Source organism: Podarcis liolepis (assembly GCF_965112155.1).
Source record: "Podarcis liolepis genome assembly, chromosome: 15".
In the NCBI taxonomy this organism is placed as follows: Eukaryota; Metazoa; Chordata; class Lepidosauria; order Squamata; family Lacertidae; genus Podarcis; species Podarcis liolepis.
The window spans coordinates 13021120-13037107 of NC_139566.1; the positions used below are offsets into that span (position 1 = coordinate 13021120).

The 15988-nt window shown below is 47.7% G+C and overlaps 3 protein-coding genes and 1 long non-coding RNA gene across 5 annotated transcripts in view; 2 read left to right on the forward strand and 2 right to left on the reverse strand.

The window, feature by feature from the left end:
* CCDC88B (coiled-coil domain containing 88B) overlaps window positions 1-15988 on the reverse strand; it is an 81640-nt gene that overhangs the window by 35560 nt on the left and 30092 nt on the right. The gene's annotated exons all lie outside the window — the stretch shown is intronic.
* On the reverse strand, window positions 737-11443 carry PRDX5 (peroxiredoxin 5). Its single transcript, XM_083477686.1, has 6 exons — window positions 11070-11443; window positions 8838-8972; window positions 7823-7954; window positions 3957-3995; window positions 2484-2548; window positions 737-1086 (listed from the first exon to the last, which is right to left on the reverse strand). Exons 1-6 carry the CDS (start codon window positions 11220-11222, stop codon window positions 981-983), a joined length of 630 nt encoding a protein of 209 aa, XP_083333812.1. The 5' UTR covers window positions 11223-11443; the 3' UTR covers window positions 737-980.
* On the forward strand, window positions 5819-8745 carry LOC310694553. The gene is made up of 2 exons (XR_014519742.1): window positions 5819-7729; window positions 8419-8745. It is a non-coding gene; the product is annotated as an uncharacterized lncRNA (long non-coding RNA).
* TRMT112 (tRNA methyltransferase activator subunit 11-2) lies at window positions 10382-15017 on the forward strand. Of its 2 annotated transcripts, none has more exons than XM_083477691.1 (4): window positions 10382-10405; window positions 13739-13840; window positions 14425-14517; window positions 14746-15017. In XM_083477691.1, exons 1-4 carry the CDS (start codon window positions 10400-10402, stop codon window positions 14845-14847), a joined length of 303 nt encoding a protein of 100 aa, XP_083333817.1. In that variant the 5' UTR covers window positions 10382-10399; the 3' UTR covers window positions 14848-15017. The 2 variants fall into 2 exon arrangements, with proteins under 2 accessions (XP_083333817.1, XP_083333816.1); XM_083477690.1 differs by lacking the exon at window positions 10382-10405 and adding an exon at window positions 11636-12595.

Below are 15988 nucleotides of genomic sequence, written 5' to 3' on the forward strand. Positions count from 1 at the left end.
CTCTGGGATCCCACAGCTAATTTCCCCCTGGTCTCCTCACTGGCCCAAATAGAACTTATTTAGCCAGCTAGCCCTGGTGATCTAATGTTTATTGGATGGATTTCCCGCTAAATTGATTTTTGAATTCTGAATTTATTGTTATTCATGTTTTATACTGTATTTTATGCTGTTTTTTGTTGCATCAATTAAGTGTTTTAAATTTGTTGTTAGCTGCCCTGAGCCCGGTTTTCTGAACTGGGAAGGGCGGAGTATAAATAAATTATTATTATTATTATTATTAAAACACTCTTATACCACTTTATACCACTTTAACAGCTATGGCTTCCCCCAAAGAATCCTGGGAACTGTAGTTTGTTAAGGGTGCTGTGAATAGTAGCTCTCTTGAGTGGTCTCTTCACAACTCCTAACATGCTTAACAAACCTACAGTTTCCAGGATTCTTTGGGTGAAACTGTGACTGTTTAGAGACTTTCCCCCAGCTGGATAAACAAGTCTTTTCCACAAGCATCCACCTCTGCTAGGGTTTTAGTGTTGCTTTAAATGGTTGTGGGGTTTTTTTTTTTTGCATTTTTAACTGATTTAAATTATGTGTAAATTACCTTGAGACGGTGCTTTAGAAGACGATTAATAATTCAACAACAACAACAACAACAGGAACAATAATAGCAGCAATAAGCAATTGAATGCCATCTTGGCATGGGCGCACCCTCAGTTAACAGAAAACCACAATAGAGAAATCCAGTATAATTTTTATTTCAGGCAATGGTGTCCAAGATAACGGAGTCAAGACAGAGAAGGGATTCAAAGCAGCTACATACATATCCCTGCCCTTGTAAAGGCCAAATCTTAGAAGCTGTGAGGGGGAAATAAATCAGCCCACCATCCCTTCTGCATAGTAAGAGCCAGGTGAGGGTGGGTGCTTTTGTGCGTCTCTTGCTGCCAGGGTTTAGGAGACGGTTAACAGCCGCGGCGTCCCAGGTCTCAGAGCTGAGATAGGATGTTGCTGGCCAAACTGCAGGTGAGCCCTGTGCCATCCTCTTCTATGTTGAGGGCCTTCACCACACCATCTTCGACTACCAAAGAGAACCTGGAGGGGGAGACAGAGATGGAAGACACACACGGCTCAGGACAAGCAAAAGTTTAGTTTTTTTACATTTGGATGGTGACTTAAGAAGGCCCCATCTGCACTTATACGTTTAAAGCAGTGTCAGGCCACTTTAAAACAGCCATGGCTTCCCCCAAAGAACCCTGTCAACCTCAGAGAGCTACAGTTTCCCAAGCAGGCCCAAAAACGATGCAGGAAATGAACCTCCCTAATATCAAAGAGCAGGGAGTTCCACAGTGTAGGCGCTTCAACTCCAAAACTTAGTGCTTTCAAAAACAGGGCAGAGCTGCAACCACCTGAGCAGTTCTAACAGCCAAACTCTCCAGAGTGGATACCGTATTTTTCGCCCTATAGGACGCACTTTTCCCCCTCCAAAAATGAAGGGGAAATGTGTGTGCGTCCTATGGGGCTAATGCAGGCTTCAGGAGAGCCACACCGCCAGCTCCACAAGCTCGAGGAACAGCGGGGAGGCGCAGCGCGCCTTTCCCGCTGTCCCCCGACTTGGTTAGAAGGCTGGCAGAGGGCTTCCCCCTCCTCCAGCCCCGCAAGCTCCCAGAGTGTGCAGCTTTGGCATCGCTCTGGGTCCTGTTCTGGGGGCTGGCGTCGGGGAAAGCCCGAGCTTCCCCTGCCCCAGCCCCGCGCCTGGGGGGGGGAAATAATTTCCCCCCCTTTATTTCCCCCCCCCAAAAAAATCTAGGTGCGTCCTATGGGCCGGTGCGTCCTTTAGGGCAAAAAATACAGTATGTCAGTTTTGGTGTTCTCAGTTTCTCATTTTTCCAGTCACATTTCTGAGGCAATTTGCTATATATATATATATTTAAACCTGATTAAAGTTCTTCAGCATTTTAGTGCTAATTTTATCCTGAGAAACAGCATTTTTTTATACAGTTTTGACTAAGCTACACATTTTTTGCAAGCAATTTCTGCACATATTTTTTTTTTAAAAAAGAGATTGGATGGCAATCTATCAGGGATTCTTTAGCTTTGATTCCTGCATGGCAGGGGGTTGGACTAGATGATTCTTAAACAGTCCATTCCAATGCTACCATTCTATGATTCTATTAATGTATTCAATTATTCAGATTTCTCCCTAATGTGCACATTTTTGTAAACATCTTTTGGTTGGAGAACTGTGTCACAAAATTGAGATGCATGCAGATTTCAACGCAGGGTCGTGTTTTGGTTCTCAATTCTCATACTGTTTTGGAAAGCGGGGATTTGCTTTGGCTTTAAACGTGACTGAAATGAATTTCTTCCCATCCCCCAAGAGAAGATGTGCAGCAGTTTGGAGAGAAGGGAAGAGGATGGCTCTTTGTTCTTTTGCTCTTCTGCCACCCAGGTCTTAAAATTCTGCCTCTCCTACCCCCAGTTCCCCTTACCGTTTGGATCGCTGGGTCCCAAAAAGCTCCCGGAGTGGCTCTTTGTCCAGCAACAGGTTTGTGGCCTGTGTGAAAGGGGAAACAATTGGGTGGGCACTTAGAGGAGAGTAAGAAGGGAGGCGCACACTGGCCCTGTTATAAAAAAACAAAAACCTGACACCTAGGGGTCCATGTTTTGCAGGCATCACTAAATACTGCCACTCTCAGCTGTCAAATGGACTCCCGTTTCCTGGAATGACTCCGGCCTATTTTCCCTTGCTACTCCTTATTGCCAGGATCTGCTTCCCGAACACCTCCAGTTGACCCCCTCAAAAAAAACCATCTTTTTCTCAAGAGTCTTTGGATCTTTCCCTTAGCCGCTAGGTGGAGGAACCTCAGATCAAGGGGTCTATTGTGGTTCTCCAGACCTCTTGTTCTGATCCTCAGGACTCTCCTCCAGGTAACACCCCCTCACTGGTCCCAATTTGCACCCTCTCCTTGAGTGTTTTTGGTTTGGCTGGAATGTGTCACTGAAATATCCAATTACGATGGCTGGATGGGGGATGTAAACTAACCTACTTACAATTTACAATTGTTGCTCTTCCCTCAGCCAGCACTGGCATGTGGCCCCTGGATGGTTGCTTAAAAGGCATTGTGGCCCTCAGGTTGAAAAACGCCCCTAGCTCCCTCCTGGCCCCACATGATACTTTATTGCAGTCTTGTGCAACTGGGTTCCCTTCAGATGTCACTAGACTCTTGTCTCCCATCAGCCTCAGTTGCCTGGGGCAGAGTGAGGAGGGTGGTAAAGATGGCGCAGCTGGGCTGCAAAGGTGAGGGGTCTTTCTGAGCCTCCGGGGCACTTGGCCAGTACCTGGCCTTACTGAGCAACTGCTGGCACCAGGCCTGCTTCCTGCTCATGCCTTCACCTCCTAACTTGCTCTGTTGTTTCTCCACGTTGATTGTAGACAGTGGTCCCTTAGGGGTGGAGACCTAGCACACCTTTCTGAAGTGGCTATGGACATAGGACCAATCTATGCAGGTAAATAAATAAACCACCTTTAAGTGTCAAACTGACAGCAGTATGGAGGTATATGAAGTGGCTCTCTGGGGTCTCAAGACAGAGAGAGGGTCTTCTCCAGCTGGATCCTTCAACCCAGAGATCCTAGATGTGTGTTTCAGGGCAGCAAGGAGGACAGAAAGCCTACACTGATACTCTGCCACAGGGGCCCTTGAGGACATTTCATCAAACCATGCCCTCCTCTCCATCAGCAGGGAGTGCGCAGTGTTGAAGCAGACACCTCCAACCCCACCCCCCACAGGACAACTTTGATAGGTCAGCTGAAGAGCCTATCAGTCACCTGATGTCAACATGACATCAGTGATTGTCTGGTGGGTGGCCCCCTGCCCACCAGTAAAGTTGACTTGTGAGGGTGGGGGACAAAGAGCTGGAATAAGGTTCCCTCAGCCCTGCCCTAGGACAAGAGATTTCAGTACCTTCCCAAATGCTCCTGTAGGATCAGCCAACATCCGGACCTGAGGAGAGAAAGCAAAACACAAACATTTAAGGGAACCACTGCTATTCAAACAGGCAGAATCGCTGCAGGCTGAGCAGTGATGTCCAAGAAGCACAAACCTTTAAAATAATTTTGTTACAAACCCTGCAAAAACACCAAATTTTAATGACTGCGGCTATTCGAATGAGAGGATTTCAGTTTCTCTCGTTTCCCCAATCTCAAATTCACTTCTCCACATTTTCACATCTGTTTTGAGATTTTTTAAATTTAAGTTATCATTAAAATGCACCGGCACATTAATTTATCCTAATACATATGTCCCTTTGTATTCAGATTTGCCCAACATACACATGTCCGCAAAGTATATTTCCCCTAATATTATGCTTTCCTTATGTTATTTTCACTATTGGATGCAGACTTTTCTGCTTCTGTCTGGGGCAGAATTCCCCTTTGCTCCCCTTGCAAACAAAACAACGGAGAGGGGATGCCTGAACTGTACAGTGGTACCTCGGGTTAAGAACTTAATTTGTTCTGGAGGTCCGTTCTTAACCTGAAACTGTTTTCAACCTGAGGTACCACTTTAGCTAATGGGGCCTCCAGCTGCCTCCACACAATTTCTGTTCTCATTCTGAAGCAAATTCTTAACCCGAGGTACTATTTCTGGGTTAGTGGAGTCTGTAACCTGAAGTGTCTGTAACCTGAGGTACCAATGGCTTTCCACCTTTTTAAGCAGGAGTCTCTCCCTGAGCCCTGCCTGGAGATGCTGGGGACTGAACCTGGGATGTCCTGCTTGCACTGCAGATATGCTCTGCCACAGATCTACAGCCTTGCTCCTTTACGCAAGACCAGGACAGAAGGACTTTGGTCAGGTCCTGCAAGGCAGTTCTTATGTTGAAAAGGAGCGCTCTCTGTTGCAAGCCAGCTGTTGCATAACAAACGAAACAGCCGTTCCCAGAGTTACACAAGCAAGTCTTGCCTGTGCAATGCGCCTGGAGGACAGAGCAGAAAGCACTTCTAGGAGAGATGCATGTGCTGCTTTGCAGAGGCCAGGATCTCGGTGTATTTCCACCCCCTCCAGACAGCCTCTCCCATCCATCCTCCCACTTCTACCATGCTCATAAAACAAATACACCTAATGCCAAATTAATGGGAAAAAAGCTTTTTTAAAAGAGAGAGAGAGAGAGAGAAATGAAGAGAAAGATCTCTGTGTATTTGTCTGGGCCTGTCAGCCAGCATTTCCCCTAAATTTCAGATAGCCGAGGGTGAATACAGAAAGCAGCTCTGACTTTCTCTCTCTCTTTTTGCAGCCTAAGGCCATAGCTTAGTAGTGGAACACCTGCTTTGCATACAGAGGGTCCCAAGTTCAATCACCCACGGCATCTCCAGACAAAGCTGGAAGAAACTCCCTGGAGAGTCACTGCCAGTCTGTATGGACGGTGTATTTTTGTGAACCAATTAAATCTTTGTGTGTGTTTTTTTTTTTTTGTATAAGGTAAAGGTAAAGGTACCCCTGCCTGTACGGGCCAGTCATGTCCAACTCTAGGGTTGCGCGCTCATCTCGCTTAAGAGGCCGGGAGCCAGCGCTGTCCGAAGACACTTCCGGGTCACGTGGCCAGCGTGACGAAGCTGCAGCTGGCAAGCCGCACACAGAAACGCCGTTTACCTTCCCGCTATAAAGCGGTACCTATTTATCTACTTGCACTTAGGGGTGCTTTTGAACTGCTAGGTGGGCAGGAGCTGGGGCCGAACGGCGGGAGCTCACCCCGCCGCGGGGATTCGAACCGCCGACCTTACGATCAGCAAGTCCTAGGCACTGAGGTTTTACCCACAGCACCACCCGTGTCAAATTTTGTTAAATAATAGATACGGCAATACTGAGTTAGATAGACTAGTGGCCCGACTCAGCTGAAGGCAGATTCCTGTGTTCATTTAAACCCTGCTTGCCATTCTTTTACAAAACCAGCGACTTTTATTAATACAACAACAAAAGGAAACTATTCTTATGTAGGTGACTCCCTGCTTGAGGAATGTTCTCCCTGGGGAAGCTTGCCTGCTGCTGTCATCACATAGCTTTAGGAGCCAGACAAGAATATTTCTTTTCTGGTAGGCCTTGGCCTTTGGCTCTAAATAATCTTAAAAGCAGAGACATCACCTTGCCAACAAAGGTCCATATAGTTAAAGCTATGGTTTTCCCAGTAGTGATGTATGGAAGTGAGAGCTGGACCATAAAGAAGGCTGATCGCCGAAGAATTGATGCTTTTAAATTATGGTGCTGGAGGAGACTCTTGAGAGTCCCATGGATTGCAAGAAGATCAAACCGATCCATTCTGAAGGAAATCAGCCCTGAGTGCTCACTGGAAGGACAGATCGTGAAGCTGAGGCTCCAGTACTTTGGCCACCTCATGAGAAGAGAAGACTCCCTGGAAAAGACCCTGATGTTGGGAAAGATGGAGGGCACAAGGAGAAGGGGACTACAGAGGACGAGATGGCTGGACAGTGTTCTTGAAGCTACCAGCATGAGTTTGACATAACTGTGGGAGGCAGTGGAAGACAGGAGTGCCTGGCGTGCTCTGGTCCATGGGGTCATGAAGAGGCGGACACAACTAAACGACTAAACAACAACAATAAATCTGTGGCCTGTGTTCTAAGAAATGGTACACAAGTTCAGTTCCCCCACCTCTGCCCTCGCTGGCCCTTTCCCCTTGGGTGTCTTTTGTTTGTTTTTGTTTTTTTAGATTGTAAGCCTGAGGGCTTGTTCTAATTGACTGTACATAAGCCACTCTGAAGAATATACAAAGAGACCTTGGACAGGCCAACGGCCTGTGCAGTCTAGCACGCTGTCCTCGCAGTGGAGACCCCAATGGGAAGCCTGCAAGCAATGGCAATTCTCCCCCCTTGAAATTCCCAGTAGTGAGTATTCAGAGGCAGACTGCCTCTGACAGTGCAGGGAGAACAGCCACCTTGGCTAGTAGCTACCGGTAGCCGTCTACTCCAGGAATTTGCCTAATCCAAGTTGATGGCTGTTACTCCGTCTCATGGTTCCTGCCATATGATTTTTTAAAAAAACTTCCCAGATTAGTTTGCAGCAATCTACCTCCCTCTGCCACTACAAGAATAGGAAGAATTCCCTCTGGCCCTGTTAACTTTTTATCCTCCTCTCCCTTCCGCTATCTAAATTCATTAACATACTTGGATTCTGAAGAGGTGATTTGCTTAACGAGGAACCTTTGCCTGTCTGGAGACACAAGCGGGGCCTGGGAGAATAACGGAAGCAGCAGAGAGAGCATTTTCTGTCCCCGTTGGGGTACTGCCTCTGTTCTTCTTTGGGCTGGTACAGATCTCTGATGATCTATCCAGCCAAGCCCAGTTCTAGTGGGATTGAGAGAGCAGGGGACGAAAGCCAAGCATTTAATTCACTACTGATCCTTTCCCTGCACAAAGAGCCTTTAAAACTCGCAGTGGCTGGAGAACCCGGATATGAATTCCCCCAGCCTCCAGCTACTAACTGGGAGCAGATAGGAAGCAGTGTTTGGTCCCTGTAGCTCAATATTATAAATTGTTGTACTCTACTGGGTCATTTGGGTGAAGGGCAGACTAATACTACTACTATTAATAATAGTAATAATATTTTAAATAATTATATGCAGTTTATATGCCAAAATGGTAAACACATTGACTGGCAGTGGCTCTCCAGGATTTCAGACAGGGAGTCTCACCCAGTGCTACCTGGAAGTGCCATATATGACGTCCGAGGTGTGTATGTTTGTGGGGGAGGGAGCAAGAGGGAGATGGAGACAATAAGGACTAGAAACTTGGCTGTTTTAAAAAATGTGACTTTCCCATTACCTTTCCCTCGGCTTTGTGAGCCTTTCCCCACTCGCTCATGACGAAGACGTCGTTGACAGACAAGCAGGCGATGACCTCCACTCCTTTGCCCTTCAGCTGTCCTGCCTTCTCCACGTAGCCTGGAAGGTGGGTCTGTGTCAGGGTGTGGGTGCAACAGGGAAGAACAAGCTATCAGAGACTTTCACGGGGTAGCACATAAAGGGAACGGGGGATAAGAATAGCAGAAAGCAGCATCAGGGATGGGGAGCAGATATTGTTGGATTACAACATCTCTCCTGATGGTTGGCCATGCTGCCTAGGTCTGATGGGAGTTGGGAGTCTACTCATCTGGAAGCCGCACGTTCCCCATCCCTGATATAGGTCTTCAGGCCAGAGGTTCCTAGGCTGAGAACACACCATTCTTACTAGACCCCACTTCCAATTCTTAGCCTGAGCCAGGCCTGCTTCCCAACCGTGGTTCTCGAGGGTCATATCTGACCACAATGACAGCATTGGTTTGAATGCTAAGATTTTTTACTTAATTCTTTTTTTTAAAAAAACCATCCTTCAACCAGAGGGCCCCAGGGCTGTTTACAAAGGATTTCTTGTCGTTCTAGCTTTCCTACAGCTCTTGCCAATGTACCATCAAGTTTGGATTCAAAGTCTGGGACGGGTGAGGCCCCAAATACACCAGGCCAGGCATGCCGGTTAATGGAATTCTCAACAGATAAAAGATCTGACATGGGAGATCAGCGCCAAGTATCCTGGGCACCTTATGCTGCATGATACAGAAGAGGGCAGAAGAATCAGACTACACGCTAACTTTTGTTATTGTATTTCATTTGTTTGCTTTTCTTACCATTATTGTCATTCTGGGGATTTCGTTCGTTTTTTTTTGTTGTTATTTATGATCTGCAGCCTTAATAAAGGTGTATTATTTTTTATTTGCAGAATTAATAAAGAATAATTAAAGAAAAAGATTGGGACTGGGCTGGAAGGGTGTGTGGGGAGATGGACACACCCAGGTCTTACTCACTTTTGAACAACCTGGAGTAAACGCACCAGGCACCCCAAACAAGATCCCCTTCTTGCCTGTGAAGAGGCTCGCCACATTCACCTTGTTGCCAGGGTCACCCTCATAGACCTCTACGCTGGGCAACTTGTCTCCAACCTGTCAGAGAGAGGAAAGAGCAGTAATGACCTACACTGGCTCCCAGTACATTTCCGAGCACAATTTAAAGTATTGGTGCTGACCTTTAAAGCCCTAAACGGCCTCGGTCCAGTATACCTGAAGCAGTGTCTCCACCTCCATCGTTCTGCCCGGACACTGAGGTCCAGCGCTGTGGGCCTTCTGGTGGTTCCCTCTCTACGAGAAGCCAAGTTACAGGGAGCCAGGCAGAGGGCCTTCTCGGTAGTGGCACCCGCCCTGTGGAACGCCCTCCCACCAGATGTCAAAGAGAAAAATAACTACCAAACTTTTAGAAGACATCTGAAGGCAGCCCTGTTTAGGGAAGCTTTTAATGTTTAATAGGTTATTGTATTTTAGTGTTTTGTTGGAAGCCGCCCAGAGTGGTTGGGGAAACCCAGGCAGATGGGCGGGGTATAAATAATAAATTATTATTATTATAAAGCACACAGGACTCGCCGTCCTCTTAATTCAGGAGGAGGGGAAACCTTTCTCATCCCGAGGGCCACATTCCCTTGTTGGCAACCTTCTGAGGGCCACAAGTAACCCAAACCCTGATCCAGGGGAAAGAGGACACAAAGCTGCAACTTAGTGGGGGAGCATCTGCTTTGAATGCAGAAGGTTTCAGGTTCAATTCCCAGCATCTCCAGGTCAGGCTGGTGATGTCCCCCCTTCCTGAAACTCTGGAGAGCTTCTGCCAGTCAGTGTAGACAAAACCCAAAGGTCTGACTTGGTATAAGGTGGCTTCCTATGTTCCTATTTTGCTCTGGTGGTGGGGACTCCGAGGTATCAACTGAATTCAGGCCTAACGGATGTGGGTTTCCCTGCAGTTCCATAACCCTAAACGTATGTGGTAAAGCACATGTGCTAAGGATCAAGGTTTGGTATTCAAATGGGGCAGCCAAGGGAAGGTTAGAGGGATCGCAGGTAAAACGTCTCTTCAGCCTTTCTCACCTTTGAAGGACTACAATTCCCATCATTCCTGACCATTATTGCATAAAAAGAAACCTAGAGGTTGTGTTCTGTGGGGCTAGGTGCTTTCCCACTGCCCTTCTCCCCCCAAGCTAGCTCCTAGAAAGTCATGTCCCATTTTTATCTGATGGAACCCTAGGAAACCTCTGCTACAGGCACAGCAGAAGCATGTAAACCTTTAAGAAATTGAATTTGACTGGCTTAAGTGTGGGCTTAACATCTGGAGTGCTCTTTCCCACTGCATTCCTTGGTTAGACATTCGCTCTTGTACTGGGCGGGGCAGCCCCACAGATCAAGGGCAGCTGCCTTTCTACAGGGTCAGGGATGCACCCAATTTCCCTGAGGCTGGGGTGTCTCTTTCTCATTAGGGCTTGTTATTGCAGAGACCAAGGACTAGTGATCTCAGGAACCATCTGTCCTCAGTGAAGCTGCTCTTCTGCATGGGGGTGAGTGCGCTTGCTCTATGGGGCTTGAGGAGGTACTCTTTTCTAAAGGTTTTCGATAGCATAGACTCCAGAGCTGGTGGGCTACAGGGAGCTGTGAGGCAACCTGTTCCCTCCCCCCAGTAAACAGATACCAGACTACTATGAGGTTGGAGGTTTTTTTCTTTTTGCAGTGGGCCTTCCAGTGCTAGCATTCTATAGGACGAAGGAGTGTCCTGCTCTCTATGGGGCTGCATGGGAGCAGGGTTTACTACACAGGTGTGGGGCGGGGGCTACTTTTCTCTAAATGCTTTCTACTGCATAGGCCCCAGAACTGATGCAGTGTGGGGAGCTGTGAAACAGCCTATACAGTACTCACTGGGGCTGTTCGTTTGCAGGAGAGGGATAGGCTTTCTATTGCACGGATCCCCAGATGGAATTCTATGGGGCTGGGGCTGTTCTTTTGCAATGGGGCTTCCAAAGCTGGCCCGTCCTCTGTGTCTGTGGGGCTGTCCTTGTCCATTGCGGGAGGAGGGCATATTCTGCACAGACCCTGGGCAGATGCCCTATAGGGCTGCTTGGGTTGCCTGGCTTCTATGGGGCTGGAAGGGGGCGCTCTTTTGCAAGGGGCTCTGGAGAAGAGGGGTCTTTTCTCTCTCTCCGCAGACTCCCCTCTCCTAGGACTCACCTTGAGGGCCGCCATGGCTGGTGCTCCGGTTGCAAAGGCCCGCTGAACGATCCCTGCTGCCGACCAACCCTTTCCAAGAGGGGAGCCTAGACTTGCTCCCCAGCGGCGACTCAGCCAGCCCAGCACCTCCGCCCCTTTCCACCTCGTTGCCATGGAAATCGGGAGTGACAGCTGCCACGGCAACCCCGGCCCTTTGAAGTCCTCCTCCTCCAAGTCGTGCAGGCGCAAAGCACCCAGGCCCGCTTTTTAATTCCACCGCAAGGGGGGCTAGTGGGGAAATTTGCATGCACCTCATTTGCATGCTTCGGAATTATCACGATCGGCTCGGCCAGATTGTCCCAGTTCTACGACCGTATTCATGGAAGACAATCTTATTCGGCTAGGAGTGATCGCCAAAGAAGACTCAGAAATAATTTCAGTGGCACTTACTCACAGGTAGGCGTGCAGCCTACTTTTGCAGGATATGAACATCTGGGCATTTATTTCCTAAATATGTACGTCCTATTGAACACCGTGGGAAATTTGCTCTCGAGGAAGCACGCGTAGCCTCAGCAGGCAACACTCTCGGATGCTGATCACCCGGGATTAAACCTCATGAAGTTCAGGAGGACCTACTGTACTCCTGAGTAAATGTGGCACAAGCATGGGCTGCAACAGGTTGCAGTCTTTATGTACATTTTATCGGGCGTAAGCCCCACTGATGTTTAGTGGTGGCTCACTTCCGAGTAAGACTTTTCATACGCCACGCGTGTTTGGGGAGTAGGCCCATCCTTACGCGCACAGATTTCCATGTTTTTACTCGCAAAGTAAAACTTTACGCCTGACTTGGGAGCTGTGTCTCATAGGTTTTAACGGCATTTATTTCCCGAGCAGACACAGGAGTAATCTGCAAGGCTGCAAAGCACCGCAGTTCAGTGCTTACTTGGAATAAGAAGACTGTTGGACAGAGGGAGTGACTTCTGAGTTAAGCACGTGCAGGATCGCGCTTGCTCGCTCGGCCGCCTTTGCATTCTAATTTCAAACGCTTTGGCTTTCGAGTTGCGTAATAAGGCCGCTCCTCACTATTTTGTATTGGCAAATAAGCCTGCCAGTTCTACGAAGTGCGCACTTTTTTTATATACCGACCGCGCTGTTTACAAACACTTAACAATACAGTATGGCTATTTGACACATTTCCAAGCAACCTCGGGTTGGAAAACAAACGCTGCCCCACCTACAGCTCCACGTGGTTGGGAACAAAAACTAACCGGAACTGACTGGGAGGAAGGTCAGGTTTCTCATACGCGCGGGAGGGCCGCTGCGCATGGTCGCCGGAAGTGAGTGATAAAAGACCGCCGGAAGTGGGTGAGAAAAACCGGCCTTTCAACCAAACCGGAAGTTGTCCGAAGCTTATTACGCACGCACATGTTACCTTCGCTTGCTTTGGTGGCCGCTGTCCTGAAAACATGAAGCTCCTGACGCACAACATGCTCACCTCCCACGTGCGAGGAGTGAGGCCCGGTGGAGGATTCCCCCTTCGTATCCAGGTAACGGGGATTTCTTCAGACCACGCCCACTTTTCCACGCTAGAATTGGGTGGTGGGAGCAGAGTATATATAACGTGGGGACTTGACAGCCAGGGTCCCTCCTTCACACTCACCCGCCGCTTTGTTTTTGCTGCCTAACTGGAATCTGGTGTTTATGCTTGCTGACAACAGTCACCAGTAATTAGTATCTCTATAGTGCTTGCTATGAACAATCATTTAGCTGAAAAACAACGCTGTAAGGTTGAGCTTGGTCTCGTTATTTACTGTGTTTATATCCTACCTTTTGTCCAAGGGACTCAAGGTGGAGTATGTGGAATACAGCATTGCTGTCTTATATCAAGTCAGATTGTTGGTCCATCTAACTTTGTCGAACTTGCTGGTAGTGGCTCTCTGGGGTATCAAACACAGCCTCATTGGAAATGGCGTATATTAAAACTCTGATTTATTTAAACACACACGCACACATCTTCCACCTAAGGCCACTTGCCAGTTATGTGACAAGTGAATTAGTGGGTTTCTAGTTCAGTTTCTTAGCCACAATACTGCATCCACTCTCATTTATATAGCACATTTCATGTGCTGAAATTTCTTTATTTAGATTGTTAGTAAACTGTAGGCTATTATTGTTGTAGATTTGTGGTGCAGAAGTAATACACATCAGTTTTGTCATATGTGCTTACAGTCCAGTCCTACGTATATCTGCTTGGAAATAATCCCATTGAGCTCAATGGAGTTTATTTCCATAGAGGTTGGGATAGGTTTGCACCATTAGTAGGTTTAGTGCCAAAATGGAATTCTGTACCTGGGACTTCACATGTCATGCCTTTGTTACCATACTGCATGTGACATAAAGCTGTGCTGCAGGGGTGGCCGATGTGGAGCTCTCCAGATGCCATTGTACTACAGCTCCCATCAGCTTCTGCTAGCATGGTAAGGGATGATGGGAGTTGTAGTCCGAGTACATCTAGATGGCACCATGTGGACTATGCCTGTTCCAATACCATTCTCTCTGTCCTCCTCCCCCTCCACCCCTCCCACCTCTGGGAATCCTACTACACTTAGAGAAATGCAGGGGAGGAAATATTTGTTCCCTTGTTCTTTGAGCCACACTGCTCTCCCATCAGCCTTTCCCCCCTCTAACAGGCCACAGAAGTGAAGGTGAACAATGTTGATTTCAACCCGGAGTTCACAGCGCGGATGGTACCCAAGGTGGAATGGGCAGCTTTGGTAGAGGCAGCGGAGAGTGTGAGTAATTGGCTCTGGAAGTTTTTTGGGGGGTAGGGGGAGACTGGCTAGAATTATAGAGGCGTAGTCTCTTTTTTCCCTTCCTACAGCCAATTGCTATTTATATTTTTGTATGTGTGTGTACACACACACACACGATTTCCTTCATTTACTGTAAACCACCCTAGGAATTTATGAACTGAAGGGTGTTGTATGCCTAAATAAACTTGTGTTTAGACTTCTGCACAGTCTGGAGAATGGACAGCTTGTATGTCTCAAATGAACCAAGTGACAAAGGAAGGGGAAGGAGCCCACAGATTTTCAAGTGTGTTACTTGACTGGTGGAGATCTAAGGCAAAGAGCATATAGGTTCCCCGCAGTCAGTCAAGACTGCCTGTGGAGGACAGAAAAGTTTTCCATTCCTGACTTGGTGGAGGTGGGCCCACCCTGTCTTCTGCAGCCACCTGAGCAGACAAATGCCAGAGCGAAGCTCGTGGGTGGAGTAAAATATCCAGTATTTGGTGGTTAAAGAGAGATAACTGGTCCTTGAATAGTGGAAGGTTGTGAAAATGGCACAAACTGTTATATTCTGCACCCTTCTGCAGTTGGGTCACCGATCAGACCTGCCCCCTGAGCCCATCCCTGACTTCGAGAGCAATGAGGATTTCCTTCGAAAAGTCCATCATGTGCTGATGGAGGTAAGGGAACCTCTTCTTTGCCTGTTTCCCACCCCGACCCACAGAAAACTGTCATAATGCAGAGTCTGACCACTTGCCTCAATTCCTAGGAACAAAATCTAGCATCTTTTCAATGCTGTGATATCTCCACCTATCTTCTCTCTCTTCACTTTGCCACTTCCTGTTTTCAACTCCCAAAGTGGTGTGCAGTTCCCTTTACCTGCTGTTTTTCTATTTCTTCTTGTGCAGGTGGAAGTGGTGGAAGGTGTGCTGAAATGCCCAGATACTGGGCGTGAGTTTCCCATAACTAAAGGGATACCCAACATGTTGCTGAGCGAAGAGGAGACTTGAGCTGGTTTGTGTCAATGGAGCTTTGAGAAGCAAGCCTTGCGGGTGAGGGAGGGTGGGATATGTTCCTGTGGAAAGCCCAGCACTCTTATTTTTCTGTTGGGGGGAGGAGATGCTCTGAATATAATATTGGGTTGCTTTTTTGTGCATGTAAATAAATGCAAGTTCTTGAATCTCGGTGTGTCAATTTAACTGTGTGGATCTCTTGTCGTTGCCCCTTATTGTGCAGGTGCTTGATCTCCCCGTTTCTCAGCCTTATTCTTCAACGTTTTTAGCAGACGCTTCTCTTCTTCCTCCCCCAAGAATACAGAGTGGGTTTAACTGTGCAACGGAATGAGCTTGCAGAGTTCTGAGGTCCCAGAATGAATGGTGGTATTTTACACTGCAGGCGGGGAATGCCATTTTTGAATGCACTCCTATATCAGTTTATTTAAAAACAACACAGCTTGTAAGTAGAAAGTTAGCACAGCAACAGGAGCAGGGAGGCTCTAGCTCTCCCTGATGTGCTAGGTTTTTTGTTTCACGTGCAGGGTGTTCTTTGCAAATCAGGACAGCTTTCCAGAGTAATTTGTGGCCTGCAGACGTATGTGGCTCAGTCATCTGTGGCCTGATGCTGTTTGTTCAAGCGGGCAAAGTGGCGCTATCCCATCACCGCTCAGACTCTGCCTCGGTTATCAGGAGGGAGAATTTCCTCATCCTGAACTTTGAGGGGGTTAGATGGGAAAGTGCATTCACCCTCCCAGAGCTCCAGTCCCTATTACAGAGAATTCAGGCAGGGATGGCAAAGTCTTTTTGATCTCAGGACCACATTGACACTCTGCCACCCCTCCAAGGATCTCTTGCCTCTTTCAGCTGGAACGTGTGCCAGTGGTAGGTGGGGGAAAGCAAGCGGGATATTGGAGGAGATTCCAGAAATTTCTACAAATGCACAAAGATCTCTTCATCCAGGCCAGTAAGAAGCATGGATTATCAGAGTTCAAGGACACATTCCAACCAGGGAGGCTACACAGCAAGATGAGGAAGGGGTGTGGCCTAGGGAGAATTCCAAGAATCTGATAGGTGGCGATTTATAAAAAATAAATGTTGCGATGACCACCTACCTGCATGGCTTATACAAAAGAATTACAGTGGTGCCCCGCAAGAC